Genomic DNA, 27,794 nt, shown 5'->3' with positions numbered 1-27,794 from the left:
CAGAAGTAATGTATATATAGCTAGGGGCAGAGCTTTGCCAGCTTATAATGATGTCGCTCACCTCTGCTTTTAAACCTCCTCTTGAATGTTTGAAACCCTTCAGGCACACAGGCTGTGTGCTTGCCAAGTGCCCATCCCTGTGGGGTGGGCAGTGCTGCATTCCATGGCCTCACAGTGCGACAAGCCCCTTCCAAAAGGGTCACCCCAAAAGGCATTCTGGAAAACTTCACTTGGTTTGGAAAGCAACTCAGTTACTAAAATGGAGACAACTTTTACAATATAGCATTTTATTTGTGGCAGACAATTTTCCTGAAAATATAGAAAATATTACTTCTCCTTTTAAAAAAAATAACTGGCTTGGGTCTTCTTGCAGCATCAGTCTGCAGAGAAGCAGCAGACAACATCAGTCTGTGCAACACAGTTATGCCAGCTTGTACCAGAGGAGAAACCTGTGTGGACAGCTTGTTATGTGAATGAGACAGAGAAAATCCCGCTGGGAGCCAACTGCCAGATTCAGGTGGGGGATGACGAGGCAGAAACCGCTAGCTGGTCCTGTGAGGTTACACTATGCAAGCCTCCATCTCTCCACAGCAAGAGCCCTGAGCCTCGGAGGCCAGTGGGGGATCCCCAGTGACACCCTCGGAACCATGAGCCCCAGCCCAGCTCCTCCCAGTCCCAGGGGGGCTCAGCCCCATGGGCTGGGGGACATCCACCCTCTCCTGAGCACCTCACAGCCCCAGGGGTTACGGCCAGGGGTACAGGAGACACTGTGGGGTGCAGGTAAGAGCATTTGGGATTGCACAAGGCTTATTACAGGATGCCCAGGGGAGGAACCAAATGTGGAGAAACAGAGGGGTAAGGCGATAAAAAGTGGCCCATTGTGTGTAGACAGTTGGTGGTCAGTGGCAAAGGACAGATGCTGGTCTGGCCGTGCCTGTGCCTGACAAGCACAGTCTGTTCTGCCCGCTCATCAAGTGCCATTTCTAACTCTTCCTGGGCTGACACCTCTCCCTTCGGTGTGGGTGCTGGCATCAGTGGTGCGTGGGGATCTGCCTCCACATGGGGAGGTGAAGTGGTTTGGGAGCCCAGGCACTCTGTGTCTGTCCGTGTCTGCCTGCCCCTGTTGCAGCCTCTGGGGGTTCATATGTCCTGGTGCCAGAAACTGGGGAGACTGGGACCCAGGAGACTCGGACCCAGGGGCAGATACTGGGCAGACAGTGTCTAAGACTGGTTGCTGGAGGGACCCACACTGCATGTATGGCTGTCTGTTCATGTATCTGACTGCTTTGATCTGTATGTCCCTTCTGGGTCAGAATCAGCACAAACAGAACCTGAGTGAGACCACACAGGACATGTTTTCAGTCTCTGAGTATTCTGGCACAAATGCAGGTCACTGTCAAAGCAGCTTCAAAGCAAGTGACTCCCAAATAAATAATGCTTCAGGCACCACCTGAAGAGCAGTTTGTCCAGAGCTCAGGCTGGGGAGGTGTGGCCAGGCACACCCCTGGTCCTGCCAGGAGCGCATTTCATCTAAGGAACTGCTTGCTCGTAAATTACCCCAGCAGCTATCTCAGTGGGCAAAGATGAAGACATTAACAGCTGTTTTCCCAGCTATTTTTTATTTAGTGAGGTGTCACTTAAGTTGCAAAATCCTTCATGAGAAGGGAGTACAGTCCAATGGGGGTCCCTGTCCCTGAGCTGTGAGAGCTTCCCAGCAGCACCTCTGGAGAAAAGACAGGCAGAGAGACTGCTGAAGAAACCTCCCTCCCTGGTCAAAGAATGGTGCAGAAGATGCTCCCATGGTTGTGGCAGCCCCCATCAACCCTGGTGGTTATGCTGGAAACCCTCTGACCACCAGCCGCCGTGCAGGACACTGGGGCACCTCCTTCAAGGTGAGGTCGTGCTGGGGGGTTGATCAGCATGCACTCCATATCAAACCTGGGAAAAGGAGAGACACCCCACGCGTGGCCACGAGCGGGGTGAGAACGCACTTCCAGAGCAGCCTTAGAAACACTCCCTTGAGGTTCACCCTTCCAAGGAGGAAAGGGGCAGAGCAGTGCTGGTACGTGCACAATGCTCACCACATGATATCTGTTCAAAAACCCAAGCGGGACAGAAACGGTTGGAGAATTGAGACAGACTATCTTGTTTTACTGCAAAAAAATACTTTCTGTAATTTCACGACCAACACCTCTAAGTGACTGCTAAAGCGGGTCTGGCCTTTCCTCCTTCCTCCAACTCTCACAGCCCAGCCTACAAGCACCCCAGGGCTGCCTGTACTGCAGGGACAGCAATGCAGTATGCAAACACAACAGCCAGGCTTCAAAGGTAGCACTGTGCAGGAAAATGAGCTGGCTAGGTCACAGGGCAGATGTCTCTGTGCTTGGAGACATCATGAAGACCCACACTGGTCTGTCAAGGAATAATCCAAGCCCCTCAGTTGGCTTTAGAGATATCCCATGAGAAACTTTCTGGCTCCCCTTGATCTGCAGTCCTTACCTGCAGTGATTCAACATGCACATGAGGCTGGTGCCATGGGTCAGCAGGGATGGGAAGCTGGGCAGAGGAGCCACAAAGCAGAGCCCTCCAGTGCTCACCTAACACAGGAGTGCAACGGTGGCTCCAAGTTCACAACTGCACCTCATGGTGCCAGCAGCCTCACCTTTTCTTGAAGGTGAGAAGCACATTGTTTTGGATGAGGCAATCCTCTTCATTTGATATGGGTCGCAAAATGGATTTCTTGGATCTCCCTTGGAAAATAAGGTTTTCCTGCACCAGGCCTTTGGCTTCATCAAAGAGAGCAATCCCATAGTCCCGAAAGGACTGGATCCTGTTCTTGGTCACCTGCAAAATAAGCTTCAGATGGAATGCGCAAGCAGGACATTGTTCATATGGCTCTTTGATCAACACAAAAGCAAACCATAAGCTCTTCTACAGATTCACTAGCACTCCCTGTCAGTCTGGGAGCATACCAAGGGTTCCGACTGGACATGCCATAGCCATGCACACACAAGCTTTCCTAACGCCTTCCACATGTTACTGATGGCCCCAGCTGGCAGGTCAGTTGCTATCAGTACTAGATGCTACAAGCTTCCCTGCAGCTGGTACCCAACCCCCTGGTGAAACACAAGCACAGCACTGCTGAACATGAATCTGTTGTTCCTTGCCCTCCAGGTTTTGAAAAGCTGTACTTACAGGTTGTATACAAAAAAAGGTTCTTTTTGTATACAAAAAGGTTCTTTGTATACAAAAAAAAAGAGCACTTAGGAGTCTCCTCTTCCCAAGAAACACAAGGCTACATCTCTCACTGTGCCATCATCTGGAAGATCAGTTTGGTTCTTTCCCCTCCTTGGATCCACAGCAACAACTGCTGCCACGCTCCTCGCCCAGTGCTCCCCCCACTCAGCACCACACACCATCTCACCTGCTTGCAGGCACCTCTTGGGCTCTGCCAGTGGGCAGATGAGAAATGGCAGCACCACAACATCACTAGTACGTCAACAAGGACCTGTGCCCCCAGCTCTGCACCCCAAATGAACCCTGCAACATGACCTCTGCTTGTGTGCTCCAGGACAGTGGACAGCGGACAGCTGGGACCAAGGAAATTGCAATGTTTTTTACCTTCTGGTCCAGAGGACAATGGTTTTCTATGAGCATGATTTTCCAAAGGAGCCTGGCAGGCCCTGCAGGACGCGTGCAGAGCATTTGTCTTGGCAGGGCTTTCTGTATACTCATTTTAGGGGTCCTTCATGATGAATTAATTTGCATTTATCTATCATTGTGATGCACAATGGCTACACCTCAACAAAGAACAGAACGGAAACAACCTTGAGCCAGGTACTAACCTTGGGAATTGGCTAGATACTGGAACACTGCATCTAATTTAAAAAAAAATCTAGTTCAGGTGCCAGCTACCCCAGTTCTTCAGCACAGCTCACGCATCCTGCAAATCTCCAACAGAGGCCTACGGGATCGTCCACCCAGTTAAATACAGGGGACAATCCTGGGTTTGTTGAACGTCATTGCACCAAAATGCACAGGATTCCCTTTGCTGCTCTGAAGGAAGAGAGGTCTCTCCTACAAGCCATCTGTGAATCCATTTGTGGGGGGAATGATGACTGAGCTGTACTTTACCAAGGCTTAAACATCAGACAGATGTGACAAGCCACCTACAGATCACTGTCGAAGAGGATATGGCCTTGGAATAGGACTTGAAAATTTACTCTTTTCTCTGCCACTGAAAATGGCATGAGCTTGCATAAGCCCGTCCCTCATGTGCTTGCCCACCTGAAAAGCTGCTGACCTTTCACATTCCTGCCATTGTGGGCACCAAGCAGTCTGGGGCAATATGACCAGCCCTGCTGGTACACATGTGCTTTCCTGCTGCAAGTGAGCAATAATAAGCATGGACCCAACAATGTTGAGGCTAGGGAAGATTTCAGCTCCTCCTCCTGGACCCTACAGAGCACTTCTAAACCTCTCTTGAAAGATGTTAGGACATGACACACTTCAAACCCACTAGGGATGGAAATGTCACTTTCTCCTGAGCAGTGTACTCTAGTTTTGTACTGCTGGTGCAATTAAAAACAAATGCTTATTTAATTTGCACCTACATCTTCCCTCAAACAATTTCTGCCAACTTTGTTCCAGCCTATTCCCAATGACTGCCCACGAAAAACCTGGAGTTAAGGAGTGCTGGTGGAAGGGAGCTCTGGAGTAGGACTCTCTACAGCACTAGATCAGGGCAGTCCTGGCTTTGACCTGCCAAAGCTTGGAAGCCCCAAAGATGGTGACCTCACACCAGTCTGTGACCTGTCCCAGAGCTGCACCACCCTCCAAGGCAAGAAGGTTCCCCCAGTCTCCCACATGGACCTCCCAAGGTTCAGGGACCACTGCAACTTGTGCTTTTGACCCTTGTTGTACTGCCTGGCACTGCTGAGAAGAGCTTGGCTTTCACTGCCCTCCAGGTAGCTGTGGACTGCTGTTAGATCCCCCTCGGCCTCCTCTTTGACAGACTAACTGAGCCCAGCTTCCTCTGCCTCATCTCTTTAGTCACATATCCTGGCACTTGCCCATCCTGGTAGCTCTGAAATAGACCGTCTTCATTTTCTCCACCTTCCTCTTGACCTTGAGGACCCAAATTGGACACAATATTTCAGATGCAGCCTCCCAATGGCAAAGGAGATGGGTGGCAACCTTCCTAAATCGGCTGGACACGCTTCTAATGTAGCCTGGAATTTACACCCCCTCTAATCACGAAGTCAAGGATACGATCCTGATTGTCCACTCCTCCTGCTGGCAGCGCCAGGACAGTGCCTCCTGTCCCATGGACTAACCGAGGGCCTGGTGGCTTCCCCCTCGCCCAAGGAGGGAGGGCAGCAGCAGCAGGCTCTCTCGCCTCTGCCCCCAGCTGCAGGGGTGCACAAGTCGGTGCCCCCTCAACTCTCTGCAGGACACACCTTCATGTCTGCTGCATGGAGCAGCTGGAGACCACATCTGTGGTTGCCGATGATGTCATTCTCTGCAATGACACCCTCTCCCTTGGAGATAATGCCATGGCTGCTGTTCGCATAGATGCCGTTGCCACGCAGCTCGACCTGGCAGTCGGCCTCCACCAGCACACCTCCCCGCCTGTTGCAGGAAATGCTGTTGTTTGCAATGCGTGTCAGCTGGCTGCTCTGCAGCACTGCCACCCCGCCATCGCGGTTGGCGTGAATTACATTGGCAATGATGTTGAGTGCTTCGCTGCTCTTGACATGCAACCCAGCAGCTGCAAAAAAAACAGAAGAGTTATCAGTTAAGAGCAACTTAACTGATACAACTACAAATGTAGTCCTACTTCTAAAAGCTACCCAGTTTCTTCTGTCACAATGTGACCTTCTGATTGGGAGCTTAAGGACAAAAACCCACCCACACTCAGGTCTCAGCCCACCATTTCTCCAGGGTGCTCCTGGCCTAATGGCAGCTGAGGAAGACCCTGGTAGACTACAGTGCTGGTGGGCCAGGACAACACACCATTCCTCATGTCACCCCTTCTCCTGGAGGCTGGGAAGAGCCCCAGGTCCTGAGCTCACCTCCGTTGTGGTTGATGCTGTTCAACTCCACCAGTGCCACGCTGATGGGATGATGGGCAGCTGGGTACTCCTCCTCGCTGTCAGGGTTGTTCTCCCCACCGGCACCCTCCCTCTCCTCCTGGAAGCTCTCGCTGCCCCCCTGACCAGGGGGGTAGTCACCAGCGTCATCCTTGTGGCAGAACACTGCCACCCCGTAGAGGCTGTTGTGGCTGATCTGGTTGTTGATGAGGTGCGGGAGGCTGGAGGACATCATCCACACACCACAGCCCTTGTTGCCTGCAGAGCAGGGTGGCCCACCAACTCAGCAGTGAAGACCCCCAGCCCTGCCCCAAAGCAGCTGGTAGTCCATGTGCAGTGCAGGTGGGATGGAGAATATCCTCCTCTTTGAGCACACATGAAGGCTAACCACACATGTCAGGGGCTCACAGAGGTGCTTTGGCCCTGACTTGGTCCTGCTGGGTCAACTCGAGTCAGTGAGCTCAGTGCCTTTGTTTCTCCACCTTTGCCCTCTCGTGGCACTGTCTATACTCTGACCCCCGCTCAAGTCCCCTGGCTTAACTCACACAATCAGGAAGCAAACCCATGATGCCCTGGGGCTCTGTGGCATGGCCAGGCACAGCCCTGTCCACCAGCTGCATGCAAAGGTGGCTTCGCCACAGATGGGCAGCCAGTGCTGGAAGCCCATGTGCTGTGGTCTCACCTCCTCCAGGACTGGGAGTCTCCAGGGCCAGGGAGCGAGCAGCTATGGAAACACTGAGCTGGGTTTCCCCTCAGGGGCCCAGGTGTTTTCTCCAGTGTCTATCGCAGGCCGAGCTGCAGCTTTGCCACCCCCAGGATGTAGGGTTCCTACTGTCACCCTCCTCCTGCCCTGACCACTGCTGCTCCAGAAATCTCTGGGAACTCCCTGCCTGCGTACCTTACCCTCGCTGCGAGGGGCTGACACTGGCTGCCAGCACTACTGGCCACCACTGCCTCCAGCATTACTAGTGGGACTGATGTGCAGACAGGTGCACACAAAGCCATGCTACACAACTGCCTGCATCCCATCCCTGTCCTAAACAGGGCCACAGAGGAGCACAGCCCCAGGACTCAGACCTGAGCCTTGGCAGTGGTGGGTGCTCTGCAGCACTTGTCTCTCTGCAGCTGCTTTAAACCCCCTCTAAAAAACCTATTTCCAGCTTCCTATGAAAATCACCTGGGGGATTTACCACCTGTCAGACATTAGCTCACTTGATAGATTACAGGCCCTGCCAGACTCCTCCAGTGCCAGTCTAGCTGGGTGTAGGACAGCAGCAGACATGGCTCCCATCATCCCGTGGGGACTGCACATCCTCTCCTGCAACCCTGTCCTGCATGAGGGCAGTCGTACAAGGATGGCTTCCCTCTTGGGACTCAGAGGGAAGCTCCTGTCCTCTGCTAGAAACAAAGAGGTGGCCACCTCAGAGCAGAGAGGGCCCCTCATGAGCCACAGTCCGGCAGTGCTAGTGGCACAACCTCTGGACTGCTAGTGCTGGGCTGGGTGTGGTGCCATTCCTGGCCAAACCTCTGGGGCATCCACCGCAGATCCCTCCTGGGCACCCACCACCAGATCCCTCCTGGGCACCCACCCCAGATCCCTCCTGGGCACCCACCACCAGATCCCTCCCGGGCACCCACCCCAGATCCCTCCTGGGCACCCACCCCAGATCCCTCCTGGGCACCCACCGCAAATCCCTCCTAGGCACCCACCCCAGACCCCTCCTGAGCACCCACCGTAAATCCCTCCTGGGCACCCATCCCAGATCCCTCCTGGGCACCCACCACCAGATCCCTCCTGGGCACCCATCCCAGATCCCTCCTGGGCACCCACCACAGATCCTTCCTGGGCACCCACTACCGCTCCTTTCTGGGCACCCACCGCAGATCCTTCCTGGGCACCCACCACGAGCTCCTCTTGGGCACCCATCACAGCTCCCTTCTGGGCACCCACAGCAGATCCCTCCTCAGCACCCCCACAGCTCTGGAGTGCACTATAAGTAGAGGGCTTCCTGGCAAACTCAAGAGGATGGGGGTACAGTGTATAAGGTGAGAATTGTTCTTCACGCAAGCTCGCTTCCTTACCGTAAATGGTGTTTCCTTCAATGAGACCCTTCCCATGCTCGCCCACCACCACACCATCCGAGTAGCCGCAGGAGATGAGGTTGTTCCTGAGGACAGGGTCGCCCCCATGGCGGATGTCCACCCCACCCCACTGGTTCTCACAGATGACATTTCCTAGTGCCAGGCCAGGAAGACAAGGTGACCACACAGGCCTCCTGCCCACAGAAGAGCAAGGAGACCTGGCCCCACCAAAAAGCTCCCATTGCCTGCAGCAGAACCCAAGCCTCAGGAGTTTTCCCATTCCCCTATTCCCCTGGCAATGCTCTCCCACATAGGACACTGGTCATTAGCAGTTCCAGTAGCCACCACCTCCCTGTTGTCCAAGATGTAGGGCAGAGTGGAACACCACTTGGAGGTTCCACAACAGTAGGAAAACATTATTGACAGCTTCAGCTTATACCCTGGATGGCACAGGAGGGAAAAACAGCAGTCCACGTGGCAGATTGCTCTGGAGCACTGTTCCACATCCCAGCTGTGCCAGAGACAAAGGGAACAATAATTTGGAGGACACACTGTGGAAAGACATGCTTCCACTGTCAACAGCAGAAATGCCATCCGGAAAATGCAAACCAGGAGATTATTGCATCTAAAGTCACCCAAGAACCACAACAAGATAAATTTTGCAATCAATCAAACAGACAGAGGCTTAAAGACAGAAATAAACTGAGCATAACAACGCCTTTTCATTCCCATACCTGTGATTTGGCCTCTCCCGTTCTCATTCACTGCTATTCCAGCAGCCAGTCCCTGGAAAATATGGTTCCCACTGAGGTAGGATAAGAAAATAAAGTTACCAGCAGCAGTGTTGCCTGCTTATGGTTTGCATCGATGCCAGCACAGCAGGTCTCTGCAGAGGCACCAGTCTCCCTGGCTGGCTACTTGTCACAGGCCTGTAGCCTGTGCCCAGCAGCAAGAGCTGGGCACAGGGCAGCTGCCCAGCAAAGTGCAGCAGGAGGGAAGCACAGCAGGGAAGGTACATGCAAAGCAAAGCGGAACTACTAGCAGCTGAACCACTTTTTCAAGGAGGTGAATAGCACAAAAGGCAGCATGGAGAAACACACATCAGGAAGAGCATTCAAAGAGTGGGAGGTGCCCATGAAATGACCACCACATCAGACTGGGTGTCCCATCTCCAGGAGTGGCCAGCCACAGCTGCAGCTGCAGGGAATGTACGGACAGGGAAAACCCCAAGGAGGAGGTGAGAGGCTTTATCAGACACGGCACTGCTGCTGCAAGAGAAACCCTGAAGTCAGTGGGCAAACAGTGATCACAATTGATGGCAGGAAACATTAAACATGGTGGCAGGGGCAGAGGCAACGCTGTGCTGGGAACGACAGCCTGGAGAGCACATATGGGCCCTGATGCACTTGAGTAGAGGCATCACCAGCTGTCCCCTAAGGTCCCACACAGGGACCCCGTCAGGAGGAATGAAGCACAGGAGCCCCAAGCCCATCACCAGCTCCTCCTCCACATGACCCTGAATCTCTGGCTTGCTGCTGAGGTTCAGAGTGGGAGAGCAATCAGGTTGGTCATGAAGAAAAAACACCAACCAAGCACAGTGCCTGGCATGGACTCTACCCCAGCATCCATCCAGGAGCGCTCACCGGAGATGGCTCCGCTCCCCCCAGGCTGTAAAAGGAGTGGAGGAGATTCTGCAGCAGTGAGCCAGGGTGGGAAAGCAGCGTCTGTGACATGCCATCACCAGCACTGGCTGCGGATGGAGGGGTGGGCACAGCACTTCACGCTGCTGTCCTGCTGCCAGGGACAAGTGCAGGCAGAGCAGGGTCACCCCAACTCACCGGGCAGCTACTGCCTCTGCTGTCCTCGGCTGCCCCAGCATGGCTGCCCCTACACTCACAGCTGCCTGCTCGGGCATGACCGCTTGATCCGGCAGCTGAGGGAAGCCCTCGTCGCCCTGTCACAGTAGCACAGGTTATCAGCGTTGCCCAGAGAATGCAAAGCTGCTTGTGGGCTGCAGGACCTGGAGCAACACACAGGCCTGCCTCTAGAAAGAGAAACCAAGTAAGAAGATGTGCCCATACGTGAAATCCACGATTGCACCAGCACCTGCGAGGGTAAGGAGGAATAGAAGCCATGAAACCATCCCAGAGGCAATCCTCCAGGAACACAAGGTGAGGGCTCTCAGCTGCCCAAGTCCCACTTCTGTGGGTCAGTGCCCTCCAGTGCTGCTCTCACCAGCTTAGGGGAGCAGGCAGTAGCGTTGCACTACTGGGCACCATCAAACTTGGCACCTTCCAGACTCAGCCTTGGCACAGCAGGGATGTCGTCTCACCCAAACAGCTTTTTAGCTGCTGCAGAGAGTACCTCTGACTGGGAGATGTACATGCCCAAGGGTCTGTATCATGCTTAAAAATGATACTCTGCACCTATGTTGCTGGCACACTTCTGAGAAGGGCACTTCCCTGCTTTCTGCATGGAGTCCCTTGCAATGCCCCACTGAAATCTGTCCCTCAGCCAGGCAGCAACAAAGGATGGAGCTGGGCTCACAGCTCTTGGGAACAGGCAAAATATTATTCTGTTTCCAGCTGTGGAAAAGGCACCCAGCAAAGGACATTATTCCCACCATAAACATCCCCCTTCTGCCAGCCCTGCCTGCCCGCAGCTACACATACCACCCTGCCAGTGAGACTCAGCCATGCCAACAGCCCCTGTTGAGCCGACAGCCCCCGTTGAACCCCACGCTCAACACAGCTGCACGTGGCACCACTGGGCCAGCGCCGGTGCACGCCGCCTTGGCCAGCGCCAGAGCCTGCCTCAAGCCAGCACGGACAAAAGGCAGCACAGAGCACCACGCACAAGTGGAGCTGGGTTTCTCCTCCACAATGGGTGGCTGGTCAGGAGAACAAAAGTGTCTTCCCACCGAGCTTCCTCCCTGCCTCCTCCCCATCATCTCCTACATGCCAGCAAGCATGGACGGTCATATGTCAGTCCCAAGGTGCAAACTGGGGTTGCAAATGATGTTGCGAGAAAGTACAGAGGGAAAGGCATCTAGTGAATCTCTCCATCCCGCAGCGTGTTTCCTCTGCACTGGTGGGCCCTGTTACTCCAATACCACTTTTCTCAGAAACCAGTCTCTCTCTGAGACAGCAATTTCATAATGCCCTGTTGGAAAGCCTGGCCCCGACCCCTGTGTTTTCAGGGCTGGTACATCTGGTGCAGACTTCTCTCCAGGATCCAACTTAGACTGAGTGCCTCAGTAGAGATGCCTGCAAGAAGTGGCTTTCATTAGGTCTGCAGGACTCAAGGCTGAAGCACTGTTAATTATCAACACTTTCAGCACAAATACTCACATTCTAGCTACAGGGCTGATACAGGGCAACCATTTTCTTCCTTTTGTGCGCCACCCTGCTCCATAGCACTGTGGTGAGTTGTCACATGCCTATTCCTTATCACACACAGGCTCAGTGAGAGGTGGAAATGGGTAGCAGTACAGATGAGATGCCCCTCACATCTGCAACCAATACCATGCTCCAGCTGCCATCTCATTTCTGGGTTCTTTGCTACCAGTTGATACCACCATGTAAAGCTGATGGCATTGACCTGAAGAAAGCCTGCCAGACACCAATACTAACATCTAAACTGAATGGTATTAAACACACATAAGTCAGTAGCTCCAGGTGTTTAAAGCAGAAAGGTGAATTGGAGTAACAATGATTGGAGTGCCAAGGTCCGTTTCCCCTTTTCCTGCAAAAAGCACCATGACATGTGTGAGTTGTTCATCTTGAATATAGCCTGTGTCCTCCTCAGATACAGGGGGAAAACCCAGGACTGCCACTTGGCAAAGACCTAGGTGCAGCAAGGAGACAGAGGAAAGTCACAGAAAAGCACTAGTCTACCATGGTTCTATTTCTGCTCTATGGTGATAATAGAAAGAAAGAGAAGAAAAGTGTGCACAGTGGGAGGAATAATGCTTAACAGGAGAGAGAGAGGTCAGTGCTAGCTAACATACCTCACAGCAGGGTTTCCGTTATACAGAATATAAATGCCAGCTTCTTTATTCCCATAGATCTGATTGCTACGAATGATGCCTTTTCCGCTGCCAACGACGACAATGCCTGAGCGAAGGCCACTGTGTATCTTATTGCACTACGGTTTTATTTTTGCACATGTAAAGAGAATAAAAGCAAAAGGTAGGTCACTCATAAAAGTGAGCAAGAGGAAACAGCAACCACAGAGAAAAGCAACAGCTCCAAAACCTTCTGGGGAAAAGGGCAGAAGGGTAATTAATCCAGCTGCCAAGAAATCACTCTTAAATGGTCAAGGCACACTTAACTTTTACCCTTCTTTGGGGTTCTAGTACACAATGCCCAATTTCCCTTCCCATCATGCCAGCAGTCTCTTCTTCCTCCAGCAGTTCCTGCTGCCATCTCCAAGGGCTACCCTGCACTCGCTGATGCTTTGTGCCCCACAGTCCGCCTGACACTGTGCAGGGCTGGTGGGGCTGCAAGTCCAACACTGCCCGAAGGCAACCAAGAGTAAAAGACCCTTGGTAGCACCCCACAGGAGCTGAAGGCAGTTGTCCAAGCTGGGGGTTTGGCATTAAAGTGTGGTGCCTTTTCTCAGGCTGCTAGACAGCACTTTGCACAGTCTGAAGGACCGCTGTCAAAAGCCACACAGCTGCTTCTCTTTACAGGGGCCAACATCTCCTGTGAAGACAGGAGTGTGCTGGGACCCTCTGAGTAGGACACCAGTCCCAGCCCAGTAACTAATGGAGTGGCAGGGTAGGAATTGCCAATACCAGGCAAAGCAACAAACAGTATCTTAAAGCTGCAACCAAGGCCAGACACGGCCCATGACTCCACAGTTGAGCTGCCACCTCTTCCTGCAGGTGCTGCAGAGCTGCTGCAGTTCTGCCCGCCTCATCTCCTGTACAGAGCTCACATGGAGAGCTCGATGCAGCCACAGGGCCACTTGGGTGGCGGTTTGTATCTACCTCTCTGCCTCTCCCTGCATGCTGAGGCCCCAGTTCCTTCCAGGATATCTACAGATACAGTGTTCAGTAAACAGGGTCACCCGCTGCACAGCTGGAGACACTACTGATACGGAGGAAAAGCCATGCTGCTGGAGAGCGGGCTGATGCTCCCCTCCTGCCTGAGGTTGAGCAGAGAGCTGAGACCCTCCACCAACTCCCAGGGTAGATAACACAAACCCCAGTGTGGGAGAAACAATTTACAGTATGGTGCCGGTTTACTACCTCGCTTGCACAAGTCCTGTTACCAGGCAGAAGGAGCGAACTTAAGGGATAAGGGGGAGTGGAGTCAGATCCCTCCCCGGAGAGGCAAGCGGAACCCCTCACAGCCCCCCTCACCATCCCAATTGCCCTTGCAGAATAGGTATGGGGCTTTGGAAATCGAAGACCAGGCAATTGAGGATGGAAAGGATGATCCATCCAGTGAGGCGCCCAGTGCTGGGCACTCACCCCGCCGCCTCAGGACTTCCTCAACCAAGAAAGAAAGGAAGGTAATTGTGGTAGGTGACTCCCTTCTGAGGGGAACAGAGGGCCCTATCTGTAGACCGGACCCATCCCACAGGGAAGTCAGCTGCCTCCCTGGGGCCAGAATTAAGGACATAAGGAGAAAACTCCCTTCCCTGGTTAAGACATCAGATTACTACCCACTACTGATATTTCAGGTAGGTGGTGATGAGGTAGGTACCAGAAGTCTAAGGGCAATGAAGAATGACTTTAGGGCCCTGGGATGGCTGGTTAAGGGATCGGGAGCACAAATAGTGTTGTCCTCTATCTCACCATTTGCAGGGGTTGACGAGGGGATAAATAGGAGGAGTCAGGAAATTAACTCCTGGCTCAGAGACTGGTGTATCTGGCAGAACTTTGGCTTTTTTGATCATGGGCTCATCTACAGGAGACCAGGCATGCTGGCAACAGGTGGGGGAAGCCTAACCCGAAGAGGAAGAAAGATCCTGGGACAAGAGCTAGCAGGGCTCATCTATAGGGCTTTAAACTACATTTGAAGGGGGATGGGGATGAAACCAGGATTACAAAAGTGGTGCCTGGGAGAAGCGTACCAGTGCTTCTGGGTGAAAGTGTTAGCAAAGTCTTGCAGCCTGTCCCAGTGATGGTGGGGGACAGTGAATTGTGTGACAGCAAAGACATGAGGGGTAGTGATAATTTGGTAGCTACAGTAGTGTCTGAGTATGATCAGGTGCTAATTAGGGCTTGTGCCCCCAAGAACGTGGCAGGACAATTAGCCCAGCTGAAGTGCATCTATACTAATGCACGCAGCATGGGAAATAAACAAGAGGAGCTGGAGGCCATTGTACAGCAAGGAAACTATGATATAGTTGCCATCACAGAAACGTGGTGGGAGGACACACACAAGTGGAGTGCTGTAATGGATGGCTACCAACTCTTCAAAAAGGATAGGCAAGGAAGGAGAGGTGGTGGGGTGGCCCTCTATGTTAGGGGCAGTTTTGAATGTCTGGAACTTAACAGTGTGGATGACAGTGTTGAGTGTGTATGGATAAGAATTAAGGGGAAGGCCAATAAGGCAGACATCGTGATGGGATTTTGTTACAGACCTCCCAATCAGGATGTAGAAGCCGATGAAGTATTCTATAAGCAGCTGGCAGAGGTCTCACAATCAACTGCCCTTATTCTTGCGGGGGACTTCAACTTCCCAGATGTCTGCTGGAAATACTACACAGCAGAGAGGGAACAGTCATGGAGGTTCCTGGAGTGTGTGGAAGACAACTTCCTAACACAGCTGGTGAAGGAACCAACTAGGGGAAGTGCCCTACTGGACCTACTGTTTGTTAACAGAGAAGGTCTTGTGGGGGATGTAAAGGTTGGAGGTCGGCTTGGGCAGAGTGATCACGAAATGATAGAATTTTCAATTCCTGATCAAGTAAGGCGGGGAGCCAGCAGAACTGCCACCTTGGATTTCCGAAGGGCAGACTTTAGCCTGTTTAGGAGCATGGTTGAGAGTGTCCCTTGGGAGGCAGTTTTGAAGAGCAAAGGTGCCCAGGAAGGCTGGGCATACTTCAAGCAGGTGCTCTTAAAAGCGCAGGAGAAGGCCATCCCCTTGTCTCGAAAAACGAGCAGACGGGGAAGACGACCAGCCTGGCTAAATAGAGAACTTTGGTTGGACCTCAGGAAAAAAAGGAAAGTTTACATTCTCTGGAAAAGGGGGTTGGCAACTTATGAGGACTATCAAGATATAACAAAGCTATGTAGGGGGAAAATGAGAAGGGCCAAAGCTCAATCAGAACTCAGCTTGGCCACTGCAGTTAAAGACAATAAGAAGAGATTCTTTGAGTATATCAATAGAAAAAGGAAGACTAAGGAAAATGTAGGCCCACTGGTGAATGAGACAGGTGCCCTAGTAGTGGAAGACACAAAGAAGGCAGAGTTACTGAATGCCTTCTTTTCTTCGGTCTTCACTGCTAAAGCTGTCCCTCATGAATCCCATACTCTGAAGGCAAAGGGGAAGGTCTAGAGAGAGGAAGATTTTCCCTCAGTTGGGGAGGACCATGTCAGAGACCACTTGGCCAAGCTGGACATTCACAAGTCCATGGGCCCTGATGGCATGCACCCGCGAGTGCTGAGAGAGCTGGCGGATGTTATTGCTAGACCATTCTCCATTGTCTTTGAAAGGTCATGGAGAACAGGAGAGGTGCCTGAGGACTGGAGGAAGGCTGACATCACTCCAATCTCCAAAAAAGGCAAGAAGGAGGACCCAGGGAACAACAGACCGGTTAGTCTCATCTCTGTCCCTGGGAAGGTAATGGAGCAACTCATTCTGGATGTCATCTCCAAACACGTTGAGGAACAGGAAGTTATTGGAAGTGGTCAACATGGATTTACCAAGGGTAAATCGTGCTTGACCAATCTGATAGCTTTCTATGATGTTATAACTGGTTGGCTGGATGAGGGGAGAGTCGTGGATGTCATCTACCTTGACTTTAGCAAGGCTTTTGACACTGTCTCCCATAACATCCTCATTAGGAACCTGAGGAAGCATGGGCTAGATGAGGTGACAGTGAGGTGGATTGAGAGTTGGCTGCGGGACAGAACTCAGAGAGTTGTGATCAGCGGCAGAGTCTAGTTGGAGGCCTGTAACCAGTGGCGTCCCCTAGGGGTCAATACTTGGTCCAATCTTGTTTAATATATTCATTAATGACCTGGATGAGGGGACAGAGTGTATCCTCAGCAAGTTCGCTGATGATACCAAACAGGGTGCGGTGGCTGACACTCCAGAGGGTTGTGCTGCCATCCAGCGTGGCCTGGACAGGCTGGAGAGCTGGGCAGAGAAGAACCTAATGAGGTTCAACAAAAACAAGTGCAAGGTCCTGCACCTGAGGAGGAAGAATGCAAAGCACCAGCATAGGTTAGGGGTGGACCTGCTGGGAAGTAGCTCTGAGAAGAAGGATCTGGGGGTCCTGGTAGACAGTAAATTATCCATGGCCCAGCAATGTGCCCTTGTTGCCAAGAAGGCCAATGGAATCCTGGGCTGCATAGGGAAGAGTGTGGCCAGTAGGTCAAGGGAGGTCATTCTCCCCCTCTACTCTGCACTGGTGAGGCCACAACTGGAATACTGTGTCCAGTTTTGGGCTCCCCAGTTCAAGAGGGACAGTGAACTGCTGGAGTGAGTCTAGCGAAGGGCAACTAAGATGATTAAGGGATTGGAGCATCTCCCGTATGAGGAAAGGCTGAGAGAGCTGGGACTCTTTAGCCTGGAGAAGAGAAGGCTGAGGGGAGACCTTATTATGGCGTACAAGTATCTAAAGGGTGGGTTGAAGGAGGATGGAGCCAGGCTCTTTTCAATGGTTCCAAGTGACAGGACAAGGGGTAATGGGCACAAGTTAGAACACAGGAAGTTCCGTTCAAATACACAGAAAAACTTCTTTACGGTGAGGGTGACAGAGCACTGGAACAGGCTGCCCAGGGAGGTGGTGGAGTCCCCTTCTCTGGAGGTTTTCAAGACCCGCCTGCATGCAGTCCTGAGTAATGTGCTCTAGGCAATCCTGCTTTAGCAGGGGAGTTGGACTAGATGATCTCTAGAGGTCCCTTCCAACTCTGAAAATTCTGTGAAAAATTCTGTGAAGTTTGCTCATTACACAGGGGTGTTTATTTGATAGAGGAAAAGGCCCCGACCCTCAAGGTACAGCAATTTTAAGACGCATACTATCAAACAGAGCAGGAGACCATGCATGTACCTTCAGGCAGCACTTTGATGTGCCTTGCCCTTGGGGTTAGCTAAAACCTAAGGAACAGGCTGAAGGGCAAAGCCAGTCAGTGTTTTCTGTACTAGGAGACAGAACACTGCTACCCCTTGGAGAGAAACAGCATGTGAGACAAAGAGCACACTGCCCTCCCACGTGGCTTAGAGGGGTACATACCAGAACAAGGGGGTTAGCTCCCTTACGAATGTCTACTCCGGCCTCACAGTTCGAATGGATGTTATTGTCTGCAATCAGGCCTCCTGCTGACAGGCGCAGGAATATCCCCGATGCTTTGCAATGGTGGATGTCATTCCTCAGCATGATAACCTGCAGGCAAGAGGAGAAGCACCTGAAGCTGTAGTTAGAAGGACAAGGAAGAGGACATGACCAAAGGGTACAGCTCTCCCTTCTGCAGCCTCTGTGCATCTATCACCTCTCTGCCTCTCCCGCAACCCAGGGTGTGCCAGGCACACAGGCCAGCTGAAAGGAAAATCAATGCATGTGGAAAAGTGCTACGGGTAACCCTGTTGGACACTACCCACTCGCAAGGGTCTGCTTGGGGATGGGGACCTGCAGTGCTTGCTGCCATGCAGCCAGAGCAAAGATATCCTCTTGGCCTGACATCCCTCTGCTTGACAAAGCCCACGTTCAGGTGTGCCCAGTGGCTTCATTCACTGCATTAGGCTTGCACATTGTCAGCAACAAGTGACCATTCCCAGTCCCATCTCCACACTGCTCGTGGTACAACAGACCTGCCCCATCCCGGCTTGAGCAGTCCCCATTTGCATCAGCATCCTCTCCAAACACAGCCGGCAACAGGCTGTTTCCTGACTCTGCTGCACAGAGCTGCTCAGAGGTGACGTGTCAAATGCCTCCCATGACACTGATTGGGCCAGTGCGCTACAGCACACATGCTCAGAACACAACCTGCCCATCGCCTTGCACCTTCAGAACAAAGATCCTGCCATTTGGGGGCAGAAATGGCCTGGCCATCAAACTGAAGGCACTGATACCACTCATAACAACCTAGTTTCCTCGAAGCAAGTAGTTAAATATTTATGCGGCAGCAATCTTTAATATTTTCCAGCCAAACAAAATCATGCCTTAAATCCATGTCTTAGGAGTGCTAAGAAATAATCTACAAATTGCCTTTGCCTATCCCACTTCAATGAGCAACACAGATCAGAAGGTAATTAAATTATACTTCCTTTTATTTGCTCATTCCAGAAAGGTGCTTCATTCAATCTCCTGACTAAAAGTGGAGCTCAGCAGGGCTCGACAGCTGCCTGTCTTCATCAGTCATGCTTGGCTGCCCAGGAAGGGAGCTACAGGAGGCAAGAAACGCAGGTGCCTGCTCCAGCTGGGTCCCACACACCAGACCCTGGTGCAGGCTTGCCCTGCACCAGAGGGTCCTAGCTGTGCAAGGACACTGAGCCCTTGCCAGCTCCGCCATGGTCCCACTCGGCATTGCACCCACCTTGCCCTTGTCTCACAGCCAAGTACTTCACTGTCTCCCATTGCCTGGTGTTCTGACACCCACCTCTTGACAAGAGCCTCTGTGCTAATTCCTAGCCGAGCAGCTCAGAGCGGCTGAGCAGCACAGTGGAGCCGCTTGAGGTGCCTCTGCTCCCTCCTGTCCCCAGTATGTGCCCACGGGGTGGCCTTTGGGAGAGCACCTCTGGTACAGGTATCCCTTGGAAAGAAAGGAGCCATCCTCCACTGCCAAGAAGCAAAGCATTTCTGCAGGGCACAGGCAACAGCAGTCTGCAGTCCTTCTGTGGGGACTGCAGATTGGGAGCTAGCACCATCATAGCAAAGCCCTTTCCCAAAACTGGGTGGAAAAACATTCCCCTTGCACAAAGATTTTATTTGCAGTCTTTTAAAGTGATAGACTGAAAAATGGGTTTAAATCCTGGGCAGCCGCGACCAAGTGGTGCGGATGGTCTTGCTCTGGGCAGGTGGTTGGAAAGAAGCCTCCTGAGCATCCATGACACTGCCAGCACTGGGGATTTTGGCAGTGTGATTCTCCCCTCAGTCCTCGACACCATCCATGGTCCTGTCAAGGAAGAGGAGCACAGGCACAGAGGTGGAGAGCTCCGGGCAAGTGCAGGGTTAGATGATGCTGTGCTGAGGGAAAACCTCAATTCAGCCTCTAGCACGTCCCTCCTTACACCTCATTTCTGGCTGCGGCAGGCACCCATCCCTGTGGGGTCTCATGAAGCAGCCAGGACTGGTCATGGCAAGGGGAAAGACCAGGGGTGGACACCGTAGTCCCCAGGTCCCTGCATTTGTAGTATGGGCTGTGCTGGGAGCAGCAAAGGTGATACTAACCAGCACCACTTTTACAGGGTAAGAGTTTAATTTACAGGTAGAGCAGGCCTAACTACATTACCCCAACATGCCACTGAGTTAATTCCTGCAATTGCAATTATGTTACTGCATGCAGAAAGCAGGTGGCTGCAAGTGACCTGCCTTTTGTTTTGGCTGGTTAACCCAAGCCATGTATAGGAAGGAGCTGGTGGAGAAGGAGGGAAAGGGAAGAGAGCTCACAGCAGTCTTCACAGCACCTTACTGTTTTGTATGCAGCGCACTGCGTAGGTCAGATCCCTGAAGGTGCTTCCTTCCAATTTTACTTGCCCTCGTGAATAAATGAATATTCCTCCCTTCCCATCCCTGAAAAGGCACTGTCGGATGATGCAGCCTTGCAGAGAGTTGGCCAAAGACTGGGCCTCCTTGTCCTGCTGCAGCTCACGCTGCAGAGACTTGAGCTTAAGGTCCCTCTGAAGGGCGTGCAGTCTGTTGCTTTGAAGCCTGCTGTCTGTAATGTCAGCAAGCGTGTGACTCAGGTTGTGGGCTTGATAGGGCAGTTTGTATGCAGGCTGAGCATCCTCTTCATCGTCACTGCGTAAGTCACTGTCACTGGAGTTTGAGTTGAGGGCCGGGTACTCCTCCTCCTCCTCCTTTGCTGCTTGCAGGTTCTCTCCAAACTCAGTGTCCTCCTGGGCTGAGCCAACCAGGGCTTGAGCACCCGCAGCAGAGACGAAGCTGCTTCGTTCTTCCCCTACGACAATCTCACACGTTCTCACTGGCCCCAGCAGTGATTCCCCCCACCCATCCCATTTGGCCATGGAGCAGCCAGCTTGGTCGGGCTCCTGCAATGACGCTGCACAGCACTTGGCCAGCGCAGCCAGGTGCTTGCAGGCCCAGTTACGGTCAGAGCTTGGACAGCCCTCCACAGTTACAGAGGCATTCTCACTGCCAGTGAACTCACAGTTCTCCAGGATGCAGAGGGCCACGCTGCGGAAGTGGATGCTGGACTGGCTGAAGGTGCAGAACTTCACCTGACATGTCCCCGGTGCGTGGATCTGTAGCTGCCCACTTTCAAAGTTGCAATTGTCAAACTGGACGTAGCCTGAGGTTGTCTGCAGAGTAAGCACAAGGTAAGACCATTGCACAAAGCAAGAAAAAGCAACCATGGACGCACAATGGAGTCCTTCCACAGCAAACAAGCTCACGCTCACAAACACAATATGTGTTCAGGTGTCACCAATGCAACAAGCTCACACAGGCACAGATGCAGTGCTGCAAGCTGACTTAGCAAGTATCTTACACCTACTGGCTTTCTTCCCTGCCAGCAATGTTTTCTTAACTTAGAATCATAGAATCACAGAATGGTTTGGGTTGGAATGGAACTTAAAGATCATCTAGTTCCAACCCCCCTGCCATGGGCAGGGACACCTCCCACTAGACCAGGTTGCTCAAAGCCCCATCCAACCTGGCCTTGAACACCTTGAAGCCACAGCTTCTCTGGGCAACCTGGGCCAGGGTCTCACCACCCTCACAGTCAAGAATTCCTTCCCAATATCTCATCTAAATCTTCCCTTTCACTTTAAAGCTGTTTCCCCTCGTCCTATCACTACACCCTCTGACAAAGAGTCCCTCCCCATCTTTTCTGTAGGTCCCCTTTAGATATTGGAAGGGGCTATAAGGTCTCCTTAGAGCCTTGCCTTCTCCAGGCTGAACCACCTCAACTCTCTTCACCTGTCCTCACAGCAGAGGTGCTGTAACCCTCTAATCATCTTTGTGGCCCTCCTCTGGACCCACTCCAACAGGCCCATGTCCTTCTTATGTTGGGGCCCCAAAGCTGGACACAGCACTTGCAGGGAGGGGTTGTCTCACAAGAGTGGAGTAGAGGGGCAGAATCACCCCCCTCGATCTGCTGGCCACACTTCTTCTGATGCAGCCCAGGATACAGTTGGCCTTCTGGACTGCAATCACACATTGCTGGCTCATGTTGAGTTTCTCATCAACCAACACCCCCAAGTCCTTCTTCCCAGGGCTGCTCTCTAGCCATTCTCTGCCCAGCCTCTATTTGTGCATGGGATTGCCCCTGCCCAGGTGCAGGACCTTGCACTTGGCCTTGTTGAACTTCATGAGGTTGGCATGGGCCCACCTCTCAGGCCTGTCCAGGTCCCTCTGGATGGCATCTGGCATCCCTCCCCTCCAGCATGTTGACCACTCCACACAGCTTGGTGTTGTCAGCAAACTTGCTGAGGGTGCACTCGATCCCACTGTCCATGTCACTGACAAAGATGTTGAAGAGCACTGGTCGCAGTACCAACCCCTGAGGAACACCAATCCTCACTGGTGTCCACAACAACTTCCCTGCCAAGACACAGCTTTGCAGTCTCAGCAAGGCCGAGCCATCATGTGTGGGAGCAGACAGGACCTAGATTTGCCAAGATCACTAAACCTTAGCAACACTCCCTACAAAGATTTTGCAACCTTCAGAGACATCTATTTGCCAGCTGGCATTGTTAAGGGACTCAGGGGTTTACTGGGTGAAGCAGCAGGCAAGACAACATCAAACATGGCCTGGTTGGCCTGGAGAGCCATTAGCATCCTTGGTGCATACAATGCGCAGGCATTTTGTTGTGACATTGCAGGAGGACAAACACCATCAATTCCTTGTTCCCTGGCTGTGTTTTCCCATCTGACCTGCTGGTACTTGCAGAACTGTGAGCCATCCCTACCATGGCCTTCCTGCTGTGCTAGGTAATGCACATAGCAATTTATGGGTGCTGGCAAACCACGAGGATGATTGTGCATGGCCAAATATCTCTCTCCTGCACAGGCAGGGCAAGTCACTGCTTATCTACAGAAAAGGCCAACTGAAATGCAAAAAGGTACAGAGCAGCCAGGTCAGAAAAGCTGAGTACTCTGCTTGGAATTTCACTGTACTCTTACTTTGACTAGGAATCTCCTAAATCATTACTTTCTCTTCCCAGGTTATCCCTCGATTGCCTAGTGCACCACATTAAAAGCAGGCAGACCAACAGATTGTGACAGGTGAGCTGGGGCAATTTTACAGAAATTTCCAGAGCTTGCAGCCAACACACCATCCTAACATTTGTTTTCAGCCTTGAGTGCTCTCAGAAGTGGTCATACTGCAAACAGGTTTTGAAATGCATTTATTTGTACCCAAAGACAACCACACAGAAATCCCTTCCAACTACTAGTCTCTCCAGAGTGAACCGTACCTTCCCTTTTATTAAATTAAAAAAAAAAAAAAAATCATTAAAAGGGACACAATCAAACCAACTTCTGGGAGGCTGCTTGTGAAAGCCCTTCTGAAATCGCACCTCACAGGGTTTTAATGACTGCCAGTAAGATTGGCCTAAGTTTGCCTTTTTAATTTGTTTTTCATTGATGGATTTGGGAGGAAACGCTCTCATTTCACCAACAGCTGCTGAAGGGCTGTACCATCACCCTGCTGCACGCAGAGACCAGAGCGGCAGCCTGAAGAGTGAAATGCAGCCACATGGGTGCAGGAGACGTCACTAAGCAAGACACCACATGTCCACTTCAGCAAGCCAGCACGTGTCCACGGACAAAGAGGGACTTTCTCAGCAGATTTGTGACTCAGTTTTCCCACTGCGTGCCCGTATATTATCTGTCTCTTGGGGACTTTCAGACTGATTAAGTTAAACACGTCACATAATAGAATGGTCAAAAGGAAAAGAAAGCTTAAGTTATAACTAACAATGAGCTGACTTGTTACGAGGAAGGTCTCGTTTTTGGAGGCACAGCCCATGGGCGCAGCACTCGCACTGGGCACATCCCACTCTGGACCAGTCAGTGGCTGTCCATGGGGACCAAAGTGTTGTCAGGATAGACCATGGCAACAGGGCTGGGGCCATGATCCTGTATCCTGGCTTAGGTCCGCAGAAGACCCTGGGCATCCAGGCAGAGGGCTCCCAGCCCAGGCTGAGGGAAGAGCACACATCAGCAGCAACCATTTTTGGGGGCAGCAGGGCTGGCGTGGAGCACGCTGCAGGGAGACCCTGCTCTTAGGGGTGCCTTGCACACCCAGCCTCTCAGGTTGCTCACGCCTTGCTGTGCTGGCAGTCGGAAAGGCAGCTGGTGAGAAATCCCTGAACAAAGGAAAACACCTGCCAGCCTGGGAGATGGGAGCCAGAAACATCCTTGAGAAGCACAGCTGTTTTTCTGAGGTGCAGCTGGGTACTGAGAAACCAGGCACATCCTGATACCACTAGTAAGTGCAAAAACCAAGGGGCTGTAATGGCAACTTATCATCAGGAAAAGTGGAAATAGCCTAGAAAAGTAAAATTTCCTGAAAGAACAAAAACATCATCACCTATTGGCTGTTTCAGTCAAAACATGGAAATTAACAGCATCTATTTGTTGCTCAAAGTGTTGGTGTGCTACACCCTATTAAAATAGATTTAATTTTTATCCAAAATGGAGCCTCTCTTTCTGAGAATGTCCCATCCTGCACGTACTTTTCCTTTCCTGAATCAGCTGAACTCTCTGGATGAGCCTGCTAGGAGATCTTGGACCATGGCTGGGGATGCCTGGCTGGCGCCAGACTGTGACACAGGGCATCTTTGATGTGAGACTCTGTTACTTCACTGGTTCCCTTTGGCCCCACTTTTGGGGCTGGTGTGGTTTGCCCTCCCGCCTGTGGGATGGCTGGGTGCCCCTCTGGGATGGTGTTATGGTTGCACCCACTCTGACCGAGAGAACCGTGCTTCAGTTCAGGCATCAGCAACAAGCCCAGACTGAAGTCAGCCCTGCTGTGCAAACCGTGACGGGTGCCAGGCCAGATCTCCTCAGACACTAAGGCGTCTCATCAGGAGCTAACAGCAACTGCCTGAGCTGGTACTCAGTTAAAGTAAAACTTTTAGTTTTTATACAAAACTAAAACTGCTATGGCTGCACACCTGCACAAACACCAAAGGAAGGGGTTGATTATGAGTCCTTCACTTATACTATAAAAATATACTATAAAAACTATACTATAAAAATCTGCCGCCCTGAGCCCTCCTGCACAGCAGTGGGCTGCACAGTGGCGATCTCCCTTGAGGGACCTCTCTCAAGCTTACTCCTTGAGGCTGAGAGACCCCTTACCTGGAATCTGATACCTATAATGAGACAAGTGACATTTTACATTAGGCCAAAAAGTATATTGTGTGCTAGTGACACTTATATACCCAGCTTAATTATTAGAAGTGTAGTAAGTAGTAGAGTGTTTGACAACTGTCTAAACTATCATTTAAGTCAGTGTCAAATCATTGTCAAATCAGTGTTTCATTATGTCCTGGTTTGAGGTAAAACAGAACCAATTTTGTTCAGTAACTTCGCTTCTTAGCTGGGCCTCTTCTAACAACTGAAATTAACTGCATATTGTGCAGACAGTGTTCACTCTCTCAGAATGATAAGGTCAATTGTTTATAGCTGATGCCCAGGCATGGTATGCAGAGAGGCTCTTGCTTATACTTATTGCCATAACAGCCAAGGCCAACCAACTTTGTTATTTGCCACGTTGGAGGGTCGGAAGCGGAAAAGCATAGTGGGGTCCCACCTGGAGGGAGGAGCGGACAGGACAGGTGACCCAAAACTGAACAACAGGGTATTCCATCCCATCTGCCTCACGCTCAGTATAAAAGCTGAGGGATCAAAGGGTCACGGGCTCTTCCTTCAATGGCCGACGTCTGAGGAGGACTCTGTTTGTCTGCCTGTGATCCCGATCCCGATCCTGAATCCAGATCTGGAATCCAGTTCCCGTCCGTCACTGAGTCCAGCCTGGGACTGCCCCAGTGCCAGCCGGTGACGTGATTGTCATCTCGGGAGCTTGATACGGTTCTGTATATATTTTTCATTATTTCTTTTTATTTTATTATTAATATTTCATTAAAGTAGTTTAGTTTCTTCTAAACTCGTAAGTCTGTTTTTCCTCCTCTGCCTCTCTCTTTGTAGAGGGGTAGAGGGGAGCATCTGTCGGTCCCGTCTGGGGTCCCTCGGGTCCCCAGTGGTGGATTTGGCCTAAACCACGACACATTACCATTCAATTTTTCCTTAATCATAATTTGATTACCATTTAATTATTATTCAATCATCAATTAATTATAATTTATTTATCATTTAGTCATTAATAAAACCCTTTTAGTTTACCCCATAATGATGACCCCTCTTAACAATTTACCTGACGGATGGTTTGATGCCTTCTGAAATCTGTCTAATTCTCTTGATACTTGTATTACATATCCATATAGGTAATCTATCATAACCTGTTGTATTGGTGGAAAGTTTGCAGTAACCTGTAATAGTTACTTGTTTGCTGCTGTTATTGGTTGATGCTATATGGTTGATTTTTTCTATTACTTATTGCTGCCGTACTATAGATTGATACTGTATTACTGATTACTGATAGTAATTTGTAATAGCCTGAAATAGATATATATTTGCTTTATTAATCAAAGGCATTCTTGATAGTGGCAATTTGTGTGACATATGTGGCAATCTGTAATCAAGTAGAGACATTCAGAGCACAAAGCCCCTGAGCCTCCACGCATCAGGGAGTCCCATGAACCCCTGCTTGTGCTCTCCAGATGACCCCAGACCAGGGAACCCCCTCAGCCAGGACACCTCAGCAGTCTTGCCATCCCCACCGCCCACACTTGGCGAGCCTCACCTTGTAGAGCACCGAGGTGAAGCGGGCTGGCATAAAGACCACGTTGCAGAGGCGGGCAGTGGGGCAGTGCTGGTCGATGCTCACCAGCAGTGCCACATCCCCCAGCTTGCCCTGCCCCACAACCTCCACAGGCACCTTCAGCAACACCTCGCTCTGCTCCTCATGCATGCCGGGCAGCAGCACAAGGCAGTCGTAGGGGCTGGCGGCGGCCAGGGCGGCCCGGAGGCTGCCGAACTCACCCCCAGCACCAACGCAGAGCCGGCGCCGGCCCTTCCGCCTCCGGAAGAGAGAGAGGCAGTTGGAGGAGTCCAGGTCCTGTGTGGTTTTGGTCCAGGTTTTGGAGGCCAAGTAGTGCTGTTTGAAGGCCTCTCTCCAGGACCGCGGCTCCACGCCGGGCTGGTTGGGCCAGCTGGGGTGTCTGTGCTTGAGGCAGCCCAGACAGAGCTGCCGCCAGCGTGTTTTGTCCAGGCTGAGGACAAGCTCGTACCAGGCCCTGCAGACCAAGCTGCAGCGGCCCAGGTCAGAGAGGCTCAGGTAGGAAAAGATGAGCTGCCACAGCTCCACCGGCAGGCCGTTGACCTCCATCAGCACCTGTGAAGGACAGGACACAGCATCAGCGGTGAGCCTGGAGAGCTGCTGGGGCACGGGGAGCAAGGCGAGGCTTAGCCAAGGCAGGGACACCCTCTCAACAGGGACATGCAGGACCCCGACGGACATACACCTCTCTGGGCACACAGCTGTACAGAAGCAGGCCCAGAGCAGCATGCTGGCATGCCTCAGGCAGAGACATGCGCTCTGACCAAGCGGGGTTCCACACTCACCCTGCGGTGTGCTCCCTCCACTGTTGCCCCCAGGACTGCCTCCCTCCCTCCCTCTCCTGCTAGACCTGCTCACAGGCCAGCAATGCCCAAACAAGCTGTGCTGAGGTCACTGCTCTTTCAGAGTGGTTACAACTTTGTTGCTTAACCATGGGGCTCAAAGACTTCAGGAACAAGCACATCTGTCTGCCCTGGCATTGCCACGTCCCCTGATATGGCTTCCCCCACCACACTCTGTCAGCCCTCGGCAGCCAGCCAGCCCTTGGCAGGTCTCGTCAGCTGCCCCAGCAGGAACAACGCCTTCCTGGAACACAGAGCTATTAGGAAAGGTGTGAATCTTTCTCCAGAGGCCGAGTTTATCCTGTGGCCCAGTACCCAGGGACACCAGTGGGACCCTCCGAGCAGAAGAGGGATCAAGAAAAAGAAAGTGTTCATGACTGTTGGCAATGCACTGCAAGCAAAGTGGGCATGGCTCATAATGGAACCCAGACACTTGATCCCACCCTGGCATAAGGCCACTGCTGCTGAGGGCATGCAAGACCATGCCCCTCTGCTCTGGATCATGCC

The 27,794-nt window shown here is 51.9% G+C and overlaps 1 protein-coding gene across 1 annotated transcript; it reads right to left on the bottom strand.

The window, feature by feature from the left end:
- Positions 1 to 1,631: 1,631 nt before the first annotated feature.
- On the bottom strand, positions 1,632 to 26,994 carry FBXO10 (F-box protein 10; the record flags this gene model as incomplete). The annotated part of the gene is made up of 10 exons (XM_082497864.1): positions 1,632 to 1,938; positions 2,663 to 2,844; positions 5,460 to 5,770; positions 6,075 to 6,350; positions 8,175 to 8,327; positions 8,909 to 8,979; positions 12,184 to 12,320; positions 17,592 to 17,741; positions 19,982 to 20,836; positions 26,410 to 26,994. 10 exons carry the CDS (start codon positions 26,992 to 26,994, stop codon positions 1,773 to 1,775), a joined length of 2,886 nt encoding a protein of 961 aa, XP_082353990.1. The 3' UTR covers positions 1,632 to 1,772.
- Between the last annotated feature and the right edge of the window lie 800 nt (positions 26,995 to 27,794).

Source organism: Vanellus vanellus (genome assembly GCF_965231255.1).
Source record: "Vanellus vanellus genome assembly, chromosome: Z".
NCBI classification, from domain to species: Eukaryota; Metazoa; Chordata; class Aves; order Charadriiformes; family Charadriidae; genus Vanellus; species Vanellus vanellus.
The sequence above is the reverse complement of the archived record's forward strand: the minus strand, read 5'-3'. Positions and strand labels throughout refer to the sequence as shown.